This window comes from Ovis aries, chromosome 6 (assembly GCF_016772045.2).
Source record: "Ovis aries strain OAR_USU_Benz2616 breed Rambouillet chromosome 6, ARS-UI_Ramb_v3.0, whole genome shotgun sequence".
In the NCBI taxonomy this organism is placed as follows: domain Eukaryota; kingdom Metazoa; phylum Chordata; class Mammalia; order Artiodactyla; family Bovidae; genus Ovis; species Ovis aries.
The window spans coordinates 81,578,833-81,599,294 of NC_056059.1; the positions used below are offsets into that span (position 1 = coordinate 81,578,833).

General features: G+C 36.0%; 1 protein-coding gene across 8 annotated transcripts in view; it reads right to left on the minus strand.

The window, feature by feature from the left end:
• EPHA5 (EPH receptor A5) overlaps positions 1-20,462 on the minus strand; it is a 411,134-nt gene that overhangs the window by 27,844 nt on the left and 362,828 nt on the right. For all 8 annotated transcript variants that reach the window (XM_060417645.1, XM_042251463.2, XM_042251462.2 and 5 more), the window contains 3 exons: positions 8,217-8,278; positions 6,092-6,301; positions 2,403-2,552 (listed from right to left, as the gene is read on the minus strand). In XM_060417645.1, coding sequence (XP_060273628.1) covers positions 2,403-2,552; positions 6,092-6,301; positions 8,217-8,278 — 422 coding nt within the window. The remainder of the gene's footprint in view (positions 1-2,402; positions 2,553-6,091; positions 6,302-8,216; positions 8,279-20,462) is intronic.

Here is a 20,462-nt window from a genome sequence, read left to right on the forward strand (position 1 = left end):
TGACAAATCAGAATTAAATATATCTCAAGAGTGAGAAGGAGTTATAACACCAAATAGGGATAAATGTTTTCCTCGAGAGAATGGAGCAGTCTTACTGGCATGACAGAATGAAATACTTTCATAAAGACTAAAGGAAACAGTGGCATTGAAATGAGCCTTGAGAGAAGTCCGAAGCCAAACCATATGTTTCAAGTTAGCATTAGGCATTTATCTGGAGAGTGTAGCAAATAGCAAAATAGGTCTGGTCTCTGTCTAGACTAGATTAATCCATAGTAATTATTACATACTGAATTGAATATTTTATATTCAATTAGAAGACTGATTCAATTGGAAACAGTGTGGAGGTTAGGTATAAAATTTTGGAGAGCCAAGCTGAAATTTCTGGCATAACTTGTCATATTTTTGTGGCCTAAAGAAAGTCATTTAATCTCTCCAGTGTATTAACTGGGAAACGGATAATATCCCTCTGATGGATAGCTAGACGTGCAATGATTTCATCACTTTGGCCACAGTCCTGGCCCTAAAATCATAAAGTTGATGACAGTAGATGATATTTTCTCTCAAATTTAGGGAAACATAAAAGTTAGCATCCCTTCTTTGCTTGACTAAGTCAAGCAAACAGGGCACAAAGAAAACTAGTTGTAGCAGCTGTAGATGATAAAAAGAAAGGGAGAATCATGGCCTGGCAGTATGCTTGTGAGAGGCAGGAATCAATCAGCTTAATTTCCTATTGCTATCCAAGAAAAATGCTGTTAAATATTTCTTGGGAATGCCAAAAGGCAACCTTGGCTTCTCATCTAGGGAATCTGAAGGAGGCAGGGTGGCTAGGACAGTACTGAAGAGGGATTCTTTACCAGCTGAGCCAATAGGAAAGCCCAAGAATACTGGAATGGGTAGTCTATCTATTCCTTCTCCAGCAGATCTTCCTGACCCAGGAATTGAACCGTGTTCTCCTGCATTCAGGCGGATTCTTTACCAGCTGAACTACCATGGAAGCCCAGGACAGCCTGCAATAGTATCTAAAAGAGGGGACACTGGTAGAACAACCAACAAGAATGTGCTGTCCTCTGGTGAAGCAGACATGTGTGAGGCATCATAAGAGGCTGTGAGGTGGGGAGCAGGCAGTAAGTGTGGGAATTCTCAGACATCAGCTGGAATACAAGGATCTCTCAGACAGGAAGGCAAAAATCTGACATTTCTTCCTTCCCAATCTCGCTACCGGGTGTCAGGCTGACCCTGTCATTATAGAATGCACCGTGAAGTGGATGTAGGATTGACTCTGATTTGGACTGGACTTGGATTTTTTTTTTTATCTGAAGGTGAATCTTAATTACTAGCATGGTACTGCTGATTCACCAAAATGCAGCTGGAGAGCTACAGTACCGGTATAATAATCCCTAAAGGCGTAGGAGAGGGAGACTTTAGAAAGCATGGATAAAAGAAATAATTGGGGAAAAAAAGAAATGTTTTAAATCATCATGGTGATTTATTGAGCTAAGCTTGTTCATTATACTGTTTTTTTCTACAAAGAAGTAATGAGCTATTAGTTGTTAAATCATTTAAAACAGTATATGGCATACAGTATTGTTTTTGTTTTTGATACAGTAAAGACTTAATAAATAATTTAAGTTTTTATAATTGTTTATTTGAATAAAAATATCAAATTTCAATGTGATTCAAAATAGAAAGGGCTGTACTGAATAATAACAATGGAAAATTACAAAGGCAAAGACCAGAGAGTCATGTGTCAAGCATCATTCTGAACCTGAATAGAAGATTCTTTTCTGGGGTCTTTAATTCCAGGATTCTAAGCTTGAATTATTTCCCCATATGGGAAAAAAACAGCTCTTTTTTTCTTTTTCAAAATTAAACAGACAATATAACTCTTCCTATATTTTTAAATGTAAAGAAACAGAGATTATTTCTTTTTATTCTCTAAGAGCATCCACTGTTAAATCAATAACATTCATCCTTTTCATATGGAGTATTAGCTCCTTTTATCAAGCGCATGTCATAAAAACTAGCCTGTCAGTATTCATTCTTTGATGGCTCTTTCTTCATTTTTGAAAATGATACTGACATGAAATGAGTGAAACATCATGATAGTATAGCTAGAACTGTCCTGGCAAGGGACTAAGCTTTTCTATAACAATAACTTGCTTTCCTTTGTGCTAACTTATTTTGAGGTTTTGTATAAAGGATCTTAATAACAACAAAACAGACCAGAGATTAAACAAAGAGCATTTCACTTTTTTAAGCACCTGTCATTTTCAGAAATACACGTATATATACACATATACATTTGTATGTGTATGTGTGTTTGTGTGTGTGTGTATAAAAATCGCATGACTCAGAGAACTGTATCTCATTTCAAATTTTAAGGGGACTAGTTTTGTACTTACATCTTGGTTGGTCATCTCCCAGTAGGGTCTTTCTCCATAAGATACAACCTCCCACATCACGATTCCATAGCTCCAGACATCACTTGCAGAAGTAAACTTTCGGAAAGCTATAGCTTCTGGGGCAGTCCATCTGATTGGAATTTTGCCTCCCTAAAATCGAAAAAGAATAAAAAAAATTCCCACATATTTCAAATGTATCTAGGGATACTTCTGCCTCACTGAAAAGATGTAGAAAGAGATGTAGCATTTTTAAGTGAATCTGTTTGACAGCATGCAGTCTCCTTTCACGTATCTCAAGCCCATAAGCACTTGTAGACTGACTACTAATTGGCTGTCCAGAAGGCTTCTAGTTTAAATTCTGTCTGACTGCTGGAACACATACAGGACCCACATCTCAATTACAGTATCAGGATGGCAACTTTAAGTGGGGAAAGCAGGCAGTAAGGCAAATCAATAAGGTATACTTTCATGACTCGCTAACAGAAAGTAAAGGACTCAAATTCCCAGGGTATCACTTTTTCCTTTAATATAAGGACTGAATAGAAATTCTTGATTGCTGAATGCAATCCTGAGAAGTTTCAAAGTTAGTAAGACAAGCATGAAAATCAGATATATTAAAAAAAAACAAAACCTCAGATATACTTTCCCTTGACACTGTGCAATTTCTTTTAGACTTCTATTTTTTATTGTCATACTTCTGTGTGTATTTGATCAAACTGCTTAGTTTTAAAAGTAAAAGGCAAGTATCTAAATTAGAGTCAACCAAATTAAAAATTATTAAAATTAGATTATGGGGGAACACTCACAAGGTTATCAAGTTTGGGTTTTTACATGACATTTGGTAAGTTTTCTCTTAGTTTACAAAATAGACAATTTTATATCTCACCCATTTCAGTGTAAACTCTTTTCTCTTAAGTTTTAAAAGAAGGAAAATCCATGCAATCAAATATTTCATCTATAAGCAAATATACCTTAAAATAGAGACTGAGAGAGAGAAAAATGTGGGTTTTAAATATTTTTTGGAAGAAAATAAAATATGTTTTCCTGTTTTGCATGATGAAAAAAATTTAATTTACCTACTAGAAGAAAATAGGACTTAAATTGCTCTTTATGAACCAAACTTTCAACACATATGAAGAAACAACAATTTCATGTAATGACTGAAATTTCTGTGAGTTAACGTTACTTTGAATTATTCAAGCTAATTTTGAATTATTTGCTCCTTAAAAACATGATAATACCACTTTAAGAAGACTCTTCTGAAACATACTTTTTAAATAAAATATTCATAGGCAAGATCACAGCATTAGGCCGACTATGTGGCATTGGGATGGCCTATATTACTATTATATATTTTATCATATGTATTATTATATAATATATGTATACATACACACATGTATGCATAATAATATATGTGTTTATATATATATATATAATATATGTATACATAAATTCAGTCGTGTCTGACTTGTTGTGACTGCATGTGGTATAGCAGCCCACCAGACACCTCTGTCCATGGAATTCTCCAGGCAAGAATACTAGAGTGGGTTGCCATTCTCCAAGGGATCTTCCTGATCCAGGGATTGAACCCAGGTCTGCATGGCAGCCAGATTATTTACCTTCTGAGCTAATAAGGAAGCCCTTATGATTTCTCTTCAAATTGCAATTTGTTGATTATTTTAAACTTCAGCCTAGAAGTTTTCTCCTGGTCCTCTGACCATCATATTGTATATCAGTATTATCTGAAGTTCCCTCACCGGCTCATCTTTCAGTATATGGGTTTTCCACAAAGTGTAACCATACACCATTCCAGAGGAGTAAATCTTGAGGGCCTCATCTTTGGCTTCCTTCCCCCTCCTTCTCCACTAGCATGACACATTACACAGACTTTGACAAATTCACTTTATACATTTATTAAAAACCAAGACACCAACATGGAGAAGGAAATGGCAACCCACTCCAGTGTTCTTGCCTGGAGAATCCCAGGGTCGGGGGAGCCTGGTGGGCTGCTGTCTATGGGGTTGCACAGAGTTGGGAACAACTGAAGTGACTTAGCAGCAAAACACCAACCAACCATACTGGGAACAGATTTTTCTATAAACTCAGTCTTGTTTAGGCCAAGTTTATTAAGTGTAACTCTAATCCCAGGAGAATCCCTACTTGAGGTTTCACTTAACAGAAATAATGACAATAATAATTAGGTCTAGAAGAAATCCCACCAATTAGTTTATTGATTTATTAGGCTGACCAACGGAAAGTTTTGTTTGCTTAGGTAAGTTACTCTTGATCTTCAGCATAGTGAGATCCTTAATGATCCATAAATCACAACACAATGAAAAAAAATAGCCTTACAATATAAAATAGACTAAAACAAGTAATTTTAAAAACACTGAATTAAATTAGAAAATGTGAACATTTAGCATAAGTGATGTCAAAAGTATTCTGTATCGAAACAAAAGTTAACCACATTGTACAGTGAAAAAGATATAATGATAAATTCCTGCTTTCCTAAGATGTTTAAACATTGAGGATGTTTTGATGACGTTCAAAAGATTTAGAACAAATTTAGTTTATTATAAGATATTAAAACTCAAGAAATACAGTACATAGACTGCCCAGGAAATTCTGCTCCATCATTACCCATAGTTTTCTACAGAAAGAACTGTCAATTGTATTACAATGATTCAGGAAGCAATTACTTTGCTGGAAAAGGGTGTTGATTTATGCTCATTTTGACAATATGATTTAGTGACCAATTTTCCATAGAAGTGGGCTTAACAGTTTACATAGTATAAAAGAAAAGCAATTAGGCATTAAAATACCTCCAGTAAATCAAAACTTTCTGAAGGAATAGCTCTTTTATTCCCTACCATGTGAATATTTAGAAGGCAGCTTTAGATATGTCTGTATTTGTTTCATACATGAAAAAACTATGGTATAGGGTTTATGCTAGAAGGACTGATGCTGAAGCTGAAACTCCAATACTTTGGCCACCTCATGCGAAGAGTTGACTCATTGGAAAAGACCCTGATGCTGGGAGGGGTTGCGGGCAGGAGGAGAAGGGGACGACAGAGGATGAGATGGTTGGATGGCATCACTGACTAGATGGACATGAGTTTGGGTGAACTCTGGGAGGTGGTGATGGACAGGGAGGCCTGGTGTACTGCGATTCATGGGGTCGCAAAGAATCAGAAACGACTGAGCGACTGAACTGACTGACTGACTGACTGAAATGCTATACATGTTTATATATTCACATACAAAGCATATTAATATATTCAGATATGTAATATGAGCACATATTACATGCATACATATATTATATGTTAATATATGTATATATTTATTACTTTTAATACAGGACATTCTTTAACTTTTACATTTAATACTCTATATGATTTCTATCAGTTGTATCCACTCTGAACCGAAACTTTTTAAGTAACTGTAGAGAAAAATAAACAGTTAAGACTCATTACGTGAATACTTAGCTTATCTAAGTTTAATATTTGAATTTTCTGACATCTAACAAGGAAATTATTTGGACTTTTTTATCCACCCTCTCTGTTTCTTCCCTCTTTCTTCCTATATTGGAGGAACTTCTTTTTCTTTTGGCCATTTCTTTTAAAATCTTTAAATATTCAATGTCTCCAGTGTAGTATTTCAGAAGGCATTCTGTTAGATCTTACCCTTGTGGTGTAGGCTGCCTCAGGATCATCTTCCAGTACCCTGGAAAGCCCAAAGTCAGACACTTTGCACACAAGGTTACTGTTGATTAAGATGTTTCTGGCAGCAAGGTCTCTATGCACGTAGCCCATGTCGGAAAGGTATTTCATTCCTGCAGCAATGCCTCTCAGCATGCCAACCAGCTGGATCACAGTGAACTGCCCATCATTTTTCTGTAAAGATTATACAGAAATATTAGTCCTGCAATACCTATCACTGGGGAAAGATATATAAGGATCTTCCTTCAATCCTTAAATTAATACATACTACTACCAAATTCACATTGCAGTTTCTATCTGAAGGAGAATGGAAAAAATTAAGCAATAGACAGTAAACTTGAAAACTGTATCAGTTACCAAGTGTATACAAAGTGTCCTCTACTTGGTGAAAGCAGATGAAGGCTTTGAAAACCCTGGATCAAAATCTTATGTATTGCTACTCTTTTCTGCATTGTGATTCCTTTCTTATTCATTAGAAGAGTGTTTTCATCACTCCAATTTAGTGCCTGCCTTGGGTTAACACTGCACATTTTAGAAGTGATTTAAAAGAAGCTGTTTGGATAGGCATATTGCAGTAAAGAAATGGCTAGAGGAAATAAGTGAGATTCTGTGGTAGCAGATGAGGGAGGGAGGGACTGAGCAATAACCAGGAGAATGTTAGTATTTCTGGGAGGCTTGCGTGCACTGGATTTGGTGCAGACACACCGAATAAGGCTCAACTGATGCTTATTTTGAAAAAAAGGAATGATGTGACCTTAAGGGGCTGATAAACTTAAATATATGTACAAGAAATTTGGCAGCAGAGTCTGGTAGAGGCTGGAGACTGGAAGAGAAGTTTGCCATACCACTGGACCCCTGTCATATTCTTATGACGGTAACTAATGCCACTGTTGCTTCACTTTTCTAATCAATGACAGCTGTTGCCATTTGAAAATGAAAGTTGCCAGTCTACAGGTTTAACCAGGCCTGCACACATGTTACACTGTTCAGTACATACTATACTAATAAAATGAGTAGCCAACCTTTAATATTTGGAAACTTGCATAGTAAATTCTTTTCCTAAAACCCAGAAGGTCTAACAACATTGACTACCATCTATTATCACACAATGATTCTTCAAATACAGAAGTACAAGTAGTGGCTGGCCTGCAGGGGAGTTATAAGTCTGTTTAACTCTTTCGTTAGTATATGACTTTCATGGATTTTATAGACATTTTCCCTGTTCTGCCTGATATTACGTATTTTGAGAGAGTTAAATACTTATATTCCTTTTAAAAATTTTTTCATTGTAATTGATTTACAATCTTGTATTAGTTTCAGGTGTAAAGTGAACCAGTTATACATATACATATATCTACCCTTTTTTTTTTTTTTAAAGCAATCCAAAACTTTTATTAAAGAGACTGAAATGTGAAATCAGGGCCAGTTACTTGCTGAGATACTAGAATTTATGTACTTGTTTTTTTTACAGGCAGCAGTTTATTTTTTAGATTCTTTTCCCAATAGGCCATTACAGAGTATTGAGTAGAGTTTTCTGTTCCATACAGTAGATATTCATTAGTTATCTATTTTATATATAATAGCATCTATATCATCAATTTCAATCTGAAAATTTATCCCCCTTACCCCCCTCTGGTGACCATAAGTTTGTTTTCTACATCTGTGACACTATTTCTGTTTTGTAAACAAGCTCATTTGTACCATTTTTTACATTCCACATATAAGCAATACCATATAATATTTGTATTTCTCTGTTTAACTTACTTTAGAGAAAGTTAAATACTTATAAAAGATTCTCTTTTTTTCCTTTCCTTCATTCCTATACTCCTTCCTTCGAAGCTTCCCTCCTTTATGGTTTTTTGGGGAGGTACATTAACATACATTAAATAAAACCCTAGAGACATGTAATTTGGACTTGTATAAGTTTCAAGCCAATTTACAAGCCAACATTAATTTTTGGAGTACAATTATCCTGACTCCAAATATTTCTATTTAAAATTTAGCTTTAAGGTGACTGGATTTCTCCTTCAACATCACAGTCAGTATATAAATAACACTTCCAATGGTTGCCATTTATATAAAATCTTACCTTTAAAAATGTATCTAAAGAGCCATTTTCCATATACTCTGTAACGATCATCACCGGTTTACCTGAAAAGAGCACAGTGGTATAAACTGCTGCTTTTTTATTCTGTAGTCTTATCTAGGAAAAGTTTGCATGCTAAGTCGCTTTTGTCATGTCCAGCTCTTTTGCATCCCTATAGCTCACCAGGCTCCTCTCTCCATGAGATTCTCCAGGCAAGAATACTGGACTGGATTGCCATGCCCTCCTCCAAAGGATCTTCCCGACCTAGGGATCAAACTTATGTCTCTTGTGTCCACCGGAGTTGGCAGGCAAGTTCTTTATCAGTAGTACCACCTGTACCTGGAAGTTTTTATTATTGTGTGCAAATTATATATATATATATATATATATATATAAAACAGTCGTCTTTGAGTAGTGGGTAAATTCCTGGCATGATGATATCTTAGTATATACTAAATGGGGTCAGTGAGAAGATAGTATCACAAGAATGATAAAGATTGACATTTATGATATTAAAAAAAATTCAATATCAAAGTCCATTTATGTAGAAAATGAGTTTAAGAATGAATTTCATTTTAATAGAGGTAATGATATGAAGTGCCAAATAACAATATCCAGCAAACACATTCATCTTTCCCAGAAGTTAGTTCAGTCACTCAGTCATATCCGACTCTTTGCAACCCCATGAACTGTAGCATGCCAATCCTCCCTGTCCATCAGCAACTCTCAGAGTTTACCCAAACTCATGTCCAGTGAGTCGGTTATGCCATGTAACCATCTCATCCTTTGTCGTCCCCTTCTTCTCCTGCCTTCAATATTTCCCAACATCAGGGTCTTTTCAAATGAAGTGGCCAAAGTATGGGGGTTTCAGCCTCAATATCAGTCCTTCCAATAAACGCCCAGGTCTGATCTCATTTAGGATGGACTGGTTGGATCTCCTTGCAGTCCAAGGGACTCTCAAGAGTCTTCTCCAACACCACAGTTCAAAAGCAGCAATTCTTCGGAGCTAGGTTGTTTTCCAGCTCTTAAAATCTTTAATTCTTATTATGTCCAATCTCTTACATCCATAGTTGACAAAGTTATGTCTCTGCTTTTCAATATGCTGTCTAGATTGGTCAGAACTTTCCTTCCAAGGAGTAAGTGTCTTTTAATTTCATCACCATCTGCAGTGATTTTGGAGCCCAGAAAAATAAAGTCTGACACTGTTTCCCCATATATTTGCCATTAAGTGATGGGACTGGATGCCATGATCTTAGTTTTCTGAATGTGGAGCTTTAAGCCGATTTTTTCACTCTCCTCTTTCACCTTCATCAAGAGACACTTTAATTCTTCTTCACTTTTTGCCAGAAGGGTGGTGTCATCTGCATACTGAGTTATTGATATTTCTCCCAGCAATCCTGATTCCAGCCTGTGCTTCCTCCAGCCCAGCGTTTCTCATGATGTACTCCGCATAGAAGTTAAATAAACAGGGTGACAATATACAGCCTTAACATATTCCTTTTCCTATTTGGAACCAGTCTGTTGTTCCATGTCCAGTTCTAACTGTTGCTTCTTGACCTGCATATAGGTTTCTCAAGAGGCAGGTCAGGTGGTCTGGTATTCCTATCTCTTTCAGAATTTTCCGCAGTTTGTTGTGATCCACATGGTCAAAGGCTTTGGCATGGTCAATAAAGCAGAAATAGATGTTTTTCTGGAACTCTCTTACTTTTTCTATGATCCATCAGATGTTGGCAATTTGGAACCAGTCTGCTGTTCCATGTCCAGTTCTAACTGTTGCTTCCTGACCTGCATACAGATTTCTCAAGAGTTCTAAATAAAAACTTTCATCCAGTCTAACTGCCCTACTGATGATCCTTGGAATGTATGTTGCATTTTCCCAACTTTATTTCCATGTTCTTGTAATACGTTTACTTTTGGATACCTCTCTTTTCCTTCTATGCCACATACCTACACTCTCTATCAATCCAAATTTTTCCATCCCTCAAAACCCTGTTCTAGTTCTTCTTGCTATCTGGAAACATCTTTTGTAATCATTGTTCTGATGGATGAGGTCCTCCTCTTTTCACATCTGATATAAAACTGTAGCTGGACAGACTCTGAAGCCACACTGCTTGGCTTTGTATCCCAGATAAATCAATTACTATCATATGATCTTAAGCAAATCAGTTCTCATCTGTGTACCTCAGTTTTCTCACCTCCAAAATGGGGACACTAATGGCACCTGCCTCACAGAGTTATTGTGAGTATCCCCTAAGTCATATTGCTAATCCAATATGTGCCCATCACTTAGAATTTAAATTTACTATATATCATTATTTTATAAACTTTATCAACTTTGTGCATAAATGTCATTGCTAGATGTAATTTGAACAAGAGAATAGATCACATTTTACCCTCATAAAATTATATGTCTGTGATATAAGATGAAAAATATAAGATCAAAAATATTTGCTATATGAAAAAATACCTAAAACAAGGTTGCTAGTTTTATCACTCCACATTAACCTCATTATATTTTAAAACATGCCCCTTTATTATTTAATAAATGTATGCTATATACAGTTTTAGTGCTAAATTATACTGAGGTTAAGTGGAAAAAGATCTTATGGTAGAAAAATTCTATCTTATATGTCTATTAGTTAACTTTTTATATAATAAGGGAAATGGGGCCTATCAATTATGAAAATGCACTATAATTAACTTAATGGCATTTTCCAGAAAGGTACCTGTATTTTACTTGAGAAGTGATTCATTCAGGTCACAGAATTAGAACTTTTAAATTTATTCAATCAACATTACCTTGAAGTACAAACAGATATAAAAAGGTAATTACATACAGAAAAGAAACAACTAGGAAGAAAAAGGAGTTTTCATTCAAAAATCACTTAACACTCACTATTTAGTGTAATATGGTGTATGTGCATGTACTAAGTCAGTTCAGTCGTATCTCACTTCTTGTGACACTATGGACTGAGGCCTGTCAGTCTCCTCGGTCCATGGGATTCTCCAGGCAACGATACGGGAATGGGTTGCTGTGCCCTCCTCCAGGGTATCTTCCCGACTTTGGGATTGAACATGTTTCTCCTGCATTGCAAGTGGTTTCTTTACCACTGAGCCACCAGTAGTTCATTCTAATTTCTTACTCAGATAATTATGTTCTGTTAAAACACTTCAGAATACTATTCTCTGAATGGAATGTGACAAGTAATACTATAAAGGCAGATTGATTTCTCTCCTCCTTTTTAAAGTTTGTAAAAGTTATAAAAAAGAGTTTGCCTAAAATAATTTATCATATATTTGTAGTATACCTATGTTAGGTAAAACATCCCATATGTAGAAAATATGTATTAGAGATGTCATTTGACTTGAACTTTGAAAGTGTCACCTTTGTAACAAAAGGTGACAGGGACTTCAGGAAGAAGAGGTAGCTTGTATTTTGTCATGAAAGAGCTTGTCAACTTCAAACACGGCTAGAGGCCTGGATTTTCCTTTATAATTCAGGTAGTGACAGGAGATGAGTTGGGGAACACCAATTTTTTAAATGACTGGAAATACAATGCCAGAAAAACAAAAAAACAAAAAAATGAGTGACTCATGTTGTATTTGTAAATGGCCATGACAATAAACAAACAAAAAAGATTATAAATGCTTTTTCTCCTTAGGATTACTGTAATCTAAGCTCATGAATTGAGATATGCTCCCAGATTCAGTTCAGTTCAGTTTAAGTTGCTCAGTCGTGTCTGACTCTTCATGACCCCATAGACCACAGCCCGCCAGGCCTCCTTGTCCATTACTAACTCCTGGAGTCTACTCAAACTCATCTCCATTGAGTTGGTGATGCCATCCAACCATCTCATCCTCTGTCATCCCATTCTCCTCCTGCCTTCAATCTTTCCCGGCATCAGAGTCTTTTCAAATGAGTCTGTTTTTCGCTCCCAGATTAACTTCATTTTAATGGCACTGTCACACCCATTCAATCGACCTCAGACAAATTACTAAATAGACAAAATTCTGCTTTGGGTCCTTTGGCCTCATTGTTATATCCTAGGGCTTATTTCTGACTTTCATTAATGTTGAATCCCTTTTTCTTTCAAAAGTCCAGAATTAAATAATAACTGTTTTGGCACAGGGCCCCACACGTCCAAAGTTCCACCAGCCACAATGCAGGAATATTGAAACGTCGTGCTATACCAGAAATCACTCCTTCATCTGTCTGATTTTAGGAATTCAGAAGTACTCGGAGATGAAGCGGAGTAGGGATACAAAAGGGACGTGCAGGTAACCCTGTCTTCAGCTTTTTATCAAACAATATGGAAGTATTTAAAAAATTTATAGGTATTAGCACCAAAGTGTGTGTACTTACTGAACACCAGCTCTGATCAAACTAGACAAAGGTCTACATTTTTAGGAATCAGCCTGTGTTTCCAGGAATCTGCCCTGTGAAGCTCTTTGACTTTCATTTACAGAAATCTGCTGAGGGAGTTGTCAGAGTTTAATTGGAATTGGAAGAACTGAGTTCCAGCAGATATCCAAGGGACATAATTGAAGCTTTCCTTCATCAGCACTTCTCAGTCCCTACCATGTGAGCAGATGCCTTGTCCATCAAAGTGAAGACTTTGTCAATATTTACATTTACCTCCTCTACCCCAAATCTTTGATGATTACAGTACCTCCCCTATATTACCACTACACAAACTTCAGTTTCCTTCTGTTCTGTTTTTCTAGAATTTCTTCTTTGCATCTATCCTCTAATTTTTTAGATCCTCTTCTTACAGTTATGGGTTAGTATAAATATTTATTACTGCTCTCCCAAGGTCTCCTGAGCAGGAGTTGGATAAATGCCTATGTAAAAAATCTCTTTCTTAGGCAAATTTGTTCCTTAAATTCAACCCAAGTTCACTGAGCTTAGATGAAAGAATTCACAATCTAAAGAGAATGAACTGATCATAAAACTTACTGTTATTAAATAGCATATATTTGGAAACAAAAAAATGGTTACTTTTTTAGGGAGATAGGCACCTGGTGCCTCTCCTATAAGGTTTTTCTGGGGCTCATCACCTAATTTTAAAATTCAGATACATTATTTATGACAGTGTAGGTTGTATTTTCAATAGCAAAAATGTTATTTGAAAAATATGATAGGGACCTAAAATGACTTTCATATTTCAAAAAATGCTGCTGCTGCTGCTAAATCACTTCAGATGTGTCCAACTCTGTACGACCCCATAAATGGCAGCCTACCAGGCTCCGCCGTCCCTGGGATTCTCCAGGCAAGAGTACTGGAGTGGCTTGCGATTGCCTTCTCCATCAGAAAATGGGGGGAAAGCAATAAAAATGCATATTTGCAAATAAACACGACCTTCTTTTGTTGACAAGAATAAGAAAATTCACAAACCATCTGATTATTTTTTATGTTTGAGCCATTTTAATGATAATTATATTTAGTTTGGCTTATGTTTTGTCTCAGTTCCTGCTAGCCTGCAAAGATGACATAGCAATAATTAATGTGGCTTACTTTAACCATTGTAAACTCAATAAAATGGTATAAATCATTTTCCATTATCCAATTGAAGTACAGACAAAGAGTAGATTTACCAATAATTTTGAAAGCATATTATAAAATATCAATATAAAAAGAGCTCATAAAGCATGTTAAAACATGATTTTAATCTGAATGTGGAGTTTTTATATTACTTTATGTTATTTACTAAGGACCCAGTTCAGGCAGAGTCTAAGAAGTAATAGAAACAGTTATTTGAGGAACTTGCCTAGGTCATATTTTATCATTTTGTATTGATAATCATAAAACAGCTACAGTTTATTGATTTATTGAGTACCCACTTCTTACAAGTCACGATATTAATTTTAACTGTCACCAAGAATCTATAACCCTGATATTGCAAATGACTCTTTTCAGAGAGAAAAGTGTGGCTTAAAAAGATTGAATATATTACCTGAGTTGATTAGTGAAAGTTATAAAAAACAAAGCTGCGAATCAAATTCAGGTCTACCTGACTATGAAAGCTGTTTTCCTTCCCTCCACAATATGATGCCTATAATTTACAAATTTATTTTAAATTTTAAATTTCATTTTAAAACTTAAAAGATAGTCTTTTGTGTTATATTAAGTTTGATAATAATGACTGTGCCACATAATCCACCTCATACATTAATGGTAGATCCAGTGGGAATTCAGTTGCTATCAATAAATAACATTCTTACATACGATCATTACTTATGGATGCTCTAAGCATTCAGAAGTGTTCAATAGTGAAGTGGATAGGTCTTAGGTTCTATAAAACTTATGTGAAGAATCTAAAGTGTTCAAACCCATAGAAAAATAAAGCAGAATGGTGGCTGCCAGTGCCTTGGGAAGGGAAAAGAGGGATTTCTATTTCACGGGTATGTAGTTTCAGTTACGCAAGACAAGAAGTTTCTAGAAATTAGCCATACCACATTGTGGTTACAATGAACAAAACTGCACTGTGTAATCCGCACCTAAAATTTTAATAGGGTAGATATCATGATATGTGGATTTCTCTTGCCACAATAAAACAAAACTTCATCTGCTGCCTTACTGATGTTTTTTTGTTGCTCATGTCCATCAAAATTCAAGAAAGGAGAGAACACATCATTTCCGGTAAAGCAGTCTCTTTTCATAAGCTATCTCAAAATTAGGTTAAACAAACTTTGGGGAATGTTGACTTAGCCCTTGTTTTTCAGAGCATGGCCCTTGACAAGTGGCATAGCTATCACCCAAGAGAGAGCTTGTTATAAATGCAAAATCTCAGATCCCAAACCAATCTATGTAAACAGATTCTGCATTGTAGCAATATCTTCAGAGGCACATTATATTTTGAGAAACACTGAAACAGGCCACATAACAAGAGTTGTAGCTAAATCTGGGCTTATTCTTTTATTTGCATTGATACTAATCTGCTTTTCTGAAACCACGAGTGTATCAGGAAACACGTGGTACCACTTAAGGACATAAGGGAGCATTTAATTTAGAAACATCATAATTCATTGGAAAACAGCTGTCACTTGGCTTCTCTTAGAAACATTTTACAAGATTTGTAAATAATTAAAAGTAAGCCTATTTTTATAGTGGTGCAGTCGGTAAAGAATCTGCCTGCAATGCAAAAGACAGAGGTTCAATCCTTGGGTAGGGAAAATCCTCTGAAGAAGGAAATGGCAACCCATTCCAGTATTCTGGCATGGAAAATCCCATGGACAGGGGATTCTGGTGGGCTACAGTCCATGGGGTGGCAAAGAGTTGGACACGACTGTCTGAGCATATTATTATATTTCTATATCTGTAGCTTTATCTTGCTATGACATTCTATGTATTTGGCTGGTATTCCACTTAGTACATTAATATTTGTAGCTTCTTGAAATTACTTTTATTTTTTATTCCAAGGGAAGCTTGGAATAACAAATATCACGATTCAATTATTAATGGTCAACCAGAAAATGGGATCTTGTGCTTGTAGTAGGAATAGATAATGCTTATTAAGCAGTGGAGTGGGAAGGGAAGAGATCGTATGGGGTAATCAAAACTTAGCAGGGCACTGAGATTATTTTAATTCCACTTATAAAATTATGTAATTTTAATTTTGGGAAAGATTATAAAATCATAAAGCTCTATACCTTACCTGAGACAGGAGCATGGAAAAGCTAAATGTTTCTATTAAGTAGAAATTTCAAGCTTTCCATAATACCCTCTTTTATTTCAGATTGTTTACATTGATATAAACTTTTTCACTAGATACTCATTTATCAAGTTAAAAATGAATTAGAACTTCCCTGACATTAGTGAAGGTGGATAATTTCTTGTGAACTCAGAGATGATCAACTTTGCACAGGAGCTGGGAAATCTAAATTAAAATTGTGACAGCTTTCTTTTATTAATAATGAAATTGACTTTAAATCACAAAGTTTGATTTACTAATAGTCAATCCTTGAGCCAGGAAATCTCTCTTTCTACAGGTATCTATCTTTCTGGTGAGTAAGATTTAGATTTTATCAGAGACAGCTTTTGGAGAAGGAAATGGCAACCCACTCCAGTATTCTTCCCTAGAGAATCCTATGGACAGAGGAGCCTGGTGGGCTGCTGTCCATAGGGTTGCACAGAGTCAGACATGACTGAAGCGACTTAGCATGCATGCATGCATTGGAGAAGGAAATGGCAACCTACTGCAGTATTCTTGCCTGGAGAATCCCAGGGACAGACGAGCCTGGTGGGCTGTCATCTATGGGGTCACACAGAGTTGGACACGACTGAAGCAACTTAGCAGCAGCAGCAGCAGAGACAGCACTTGTAAATATCTAATAAATATTTTGTTTACTTATTATACCTCTCTCTATGTCCTCATAATGCAAAACAAGTCTCTGGAGGTAGCATATTGTAGACAGAAGAACCTGCAAGGCTTGAAACTTGCAAAGAACATTCATGAAAGGACAGGGAATGAATGAGAGGAGTCTGGTAAGAGCTTAATTTGAAGATGTAATAGAATAATATGTCTGGGATCCATTCTAATTCAGTGTTAAATTTGTTTATTTCCATCATGGTTTATCCTGATAATGGCTCATTGAATTGTTTCCTTTTGTGAAACGGAAGATGTAAAATCGAAGCATACTCATACTGCAAACATCTTCATTTATACTTTCAGAGTCCAATCTTATACAACTGGATGCTTATAAGCCTCTCAAAAGTAACTTGTCCACAATGGAACTACTGATTTACCAACCACAGTCTTGCTCCTCCTGTGGCTTTCCCCATAAATGGCAATTCTTTTCTTTAAGGGACTCAGGACAACAGTAATTTAAAATTACCATCGATTCTTCTCTTTATCTCACATTCCACATCTAATTCATAAGAAGCTTTCCTGTGGTTGCCTTCAAAACATCTATAGAATTCAACTACTACTCACCATCTTGTTAGATTACTACCGTGATCTAACCCTAAGAGATGTGAATGACAGTCGTCTCCTCACTCTCTTTCCATTTCAACACTGACTTCTACCATCTTTATTCAACACAGCATCCTGATTAATCCTATTAAAGTAGAAATAAGATTCCATCACATCATGGCTTCAAAGCTCAGATTAAGACACAGTCTTTGCAGGGACCAAAGTGTTCACACACCATCTAAGCTCCTATTACATTTTCAAATTAAGCTCTTACCAGATTCCTCTCATTCATTCCATTGTAGCAACATTGGCCCTGTGGTCTCTTGAGCATTCTATGCAAGTTCCATTCAAGCCTTGCAGGTCCTTCTTTCTACACTACACTATCCTCGGATATCTGTAAGGCCCACACCTTCCATTTATTCAAGCATTATTAGTCAGATCTTTCTCTAAAATAGAAACCAACTCTCAATAGAAACAATCCATAATCTCCTAATTTAGCGCTTCCTTTTTCATTTAATGTATTGTAAATGTATTTGTTCAATTAGTTTCTGTCTCCCCAACTCAAAGGTAAGCTCCATAAAGGCAGGAAATCAGTTTGTTTAATCTCCACTGTATCCTACTGATTAACAAGGACAGACATTTAGTAGGTGGTCAATTAATACCTTTTGAATAAATAAATGTTTCTTGTCATGTGTATAGTGAATAATGATATATGAAGTTAGTAATGTACACTGCTTAAGAGTTTGGAGTTTGGAGTCATGTAGAATAATTTTTAAATCTGGTATTGTCCTATGTTATATTTATGATATCAGATAAGGTATTTCACCTCTTTAAGGTTAAATTTTCCTATCTGTAAGTTGAGAACAAATATTATCTTCAGGATAGCATTGTTGTGCACATTAAAGGAGATAATATGTAAAAAGTATTAACATACCACATTCTTAAAGTAATGTTAATGATCAGTAGTGGTTATATCCTTGGATTAGGAAGATCCCCTGGAGAATGAAATGGAAACCCACTCCAGTATTCTTCCCTGGGAAATTTCATGGACAGAGGAGCCTGGGGGGCTACAGTCCATGAGGTCTCTAAAGAGTCAGACGTGACTTAGTAGCTAAACAGCAACAACATCCTATACTTTGAACTTATGTGTGTCTTTAGCTCTGAAATATGTGTGTGTGTAGTGGATATAACTGCTATATGCAAGGTCTTGTGAAAAGATCCTCATGCACTTCCTTTGTATGCCTTTTAACTTTTTCCCTAAAACACTCATGGTTTGACAGAACAAAGTTATTTAAATTAAAATATAAACTTTATATCACTTTAACTCATATAAACTTTTTAGATAACTGCAATTTAGTCATTGAGTCATTTAATATTATTATTCATTTTTTAACTTATTTTATTGATTTATTTTTGGTTGTGCTGGGATTTGTTGCTGCACAGGTTTTTCTCTAGTTGAGTTCTCAGTGAGTGGGGATTACTCTCTAATTGCGATGTATGAGCTTCTCATTTCAATGGCTTCTCTTGTGGAGGACATGCTCTAGGGTGTACAGTTTCAGCCTAGCTCTCAGGCTCTAGAGCACAGATTAGTAGTTGTGCCACATGGACTTAGTTGTCCCGTGGCATGTGGGATCATCTCATATCGAGGACTGAACTCATGTCTCTTGCATTGGCAGATTCTTTACCACTGAGCCATCAGGGAAGCTTAATCAATCCTGTCTTTTTCAAAAAAAGGGTTAATATTACCTAGTGTGTATGGTCGTATAACAGACACTAGAGGCACTGTACAGAATCACCTATCAATTTCAAAAAGTTCATCATGTAATATAATAATATATGTACAGAGAGATAACTATGATATAATGGGCAGCAGTAAATGCAACTAGGATCTGTAAGATTGTCTCTGGCTGAGAATTCATTCATTCAGCAAAAACATGGAATCCTATATGCGCTGAGTACCGATCAAGAAACAGGTGCATGTGTGCTCAGTTGCTCAGCTGTCTGACTCTTTGCAACCCTACAGACTGTAGCCTGCCATGCTCCTCTGTCCATAGGATTTTTCACGCAAGAATACTGGAGTGGGTTGCCATTTACTCCTCCAGGATATCTTTCCAACCCAGGGATTGAACCTGCATCTCTTTTATTGCAGGTGGATTCTTTATTTACTGAGCCATTGGGGAAGTCCTGATCTAGCAACCTGCAGGTGAGCAAAATAAAGCAAATGTAGAGCTCAGATGCTTTCCTTTACTCAGCTATTCAACATTATTGAGTAGCTTACTCTATGCAAGGCAGACAGTGAGGACAGAAGGAAAAATTAAGATAAAGCATGCTGGTCTCATGGAGAATGTCATATTTGAATAATCTTAAAGGTCAAGTAGAGCTGAGGAAAATGGAGAGAACATACTATGGCTGAATGAAGTATCGCCAAGGGGAAAAACAAGAACTAGGTAGAGATTTCTAGAAAATAAATAGAATATTAATGGAGATATGATCAAATTATATCAAGAATCAAAATATATGTATTCTGCTTGATTTGTTTGCTCCTGGTGATGAAGCAGGAGAGAAAAGTGATTTTGTAAAATGTATGGAATGGACTAATGTCCATTGGAAAATACCAAAATGGAAAGACTAGTTTGAAGACTGTTGGAATAGCCCTGGGCAATATATAATAAGGACCTATAAAATAAAAATGACTTTATAGGATATAATATCCTATATTTGAAAGATAATTACAAATTTATATAATAAGTCAAAATTGTCCTATAATTTAAATAATTAATTGTCATTGAATGTGCTATCTCCTCAGACACAGAAAGAAAAATAAGGAAACATTTCTTTCATTGTTCTCTAGCATTTTGTTTAAATTTATTAATTTTACAGGAGAACTAAAATATAACTGGCTTCCCTGGTGGCTCAGACAGTACAGAATCTGCCTACAACGTGGGTGACTGGGGTTGACCCCTGGGTCGGGAAGATCCCCTAATGGCAGGCAACCTACTCCAATATTCTTGCCTGGAGAATTTTATGGACAGCCAGGAAACAGTTTATGGGATCACAAAGAGTCAGACATGACTGAGCGACTAACTCACACACACACACACACACACACATACACACACACACAACTAAGACTTAATTGAAATATTTATTCAATTTTGATAATACTTCCAGGGGTGAGAAAAATAAATCTTAGAGAACCAAGAATGCTAGAGTGGATAAATTATAATTTCCCTCTTAAATTTTGTTTCCTGAATCTATTTAAATAGTAAAAGCTGGCTCCATGTACATTATATTAAAGCATCTTGCATTGTGAATGAGTCAATTAAGCCAAGAACTA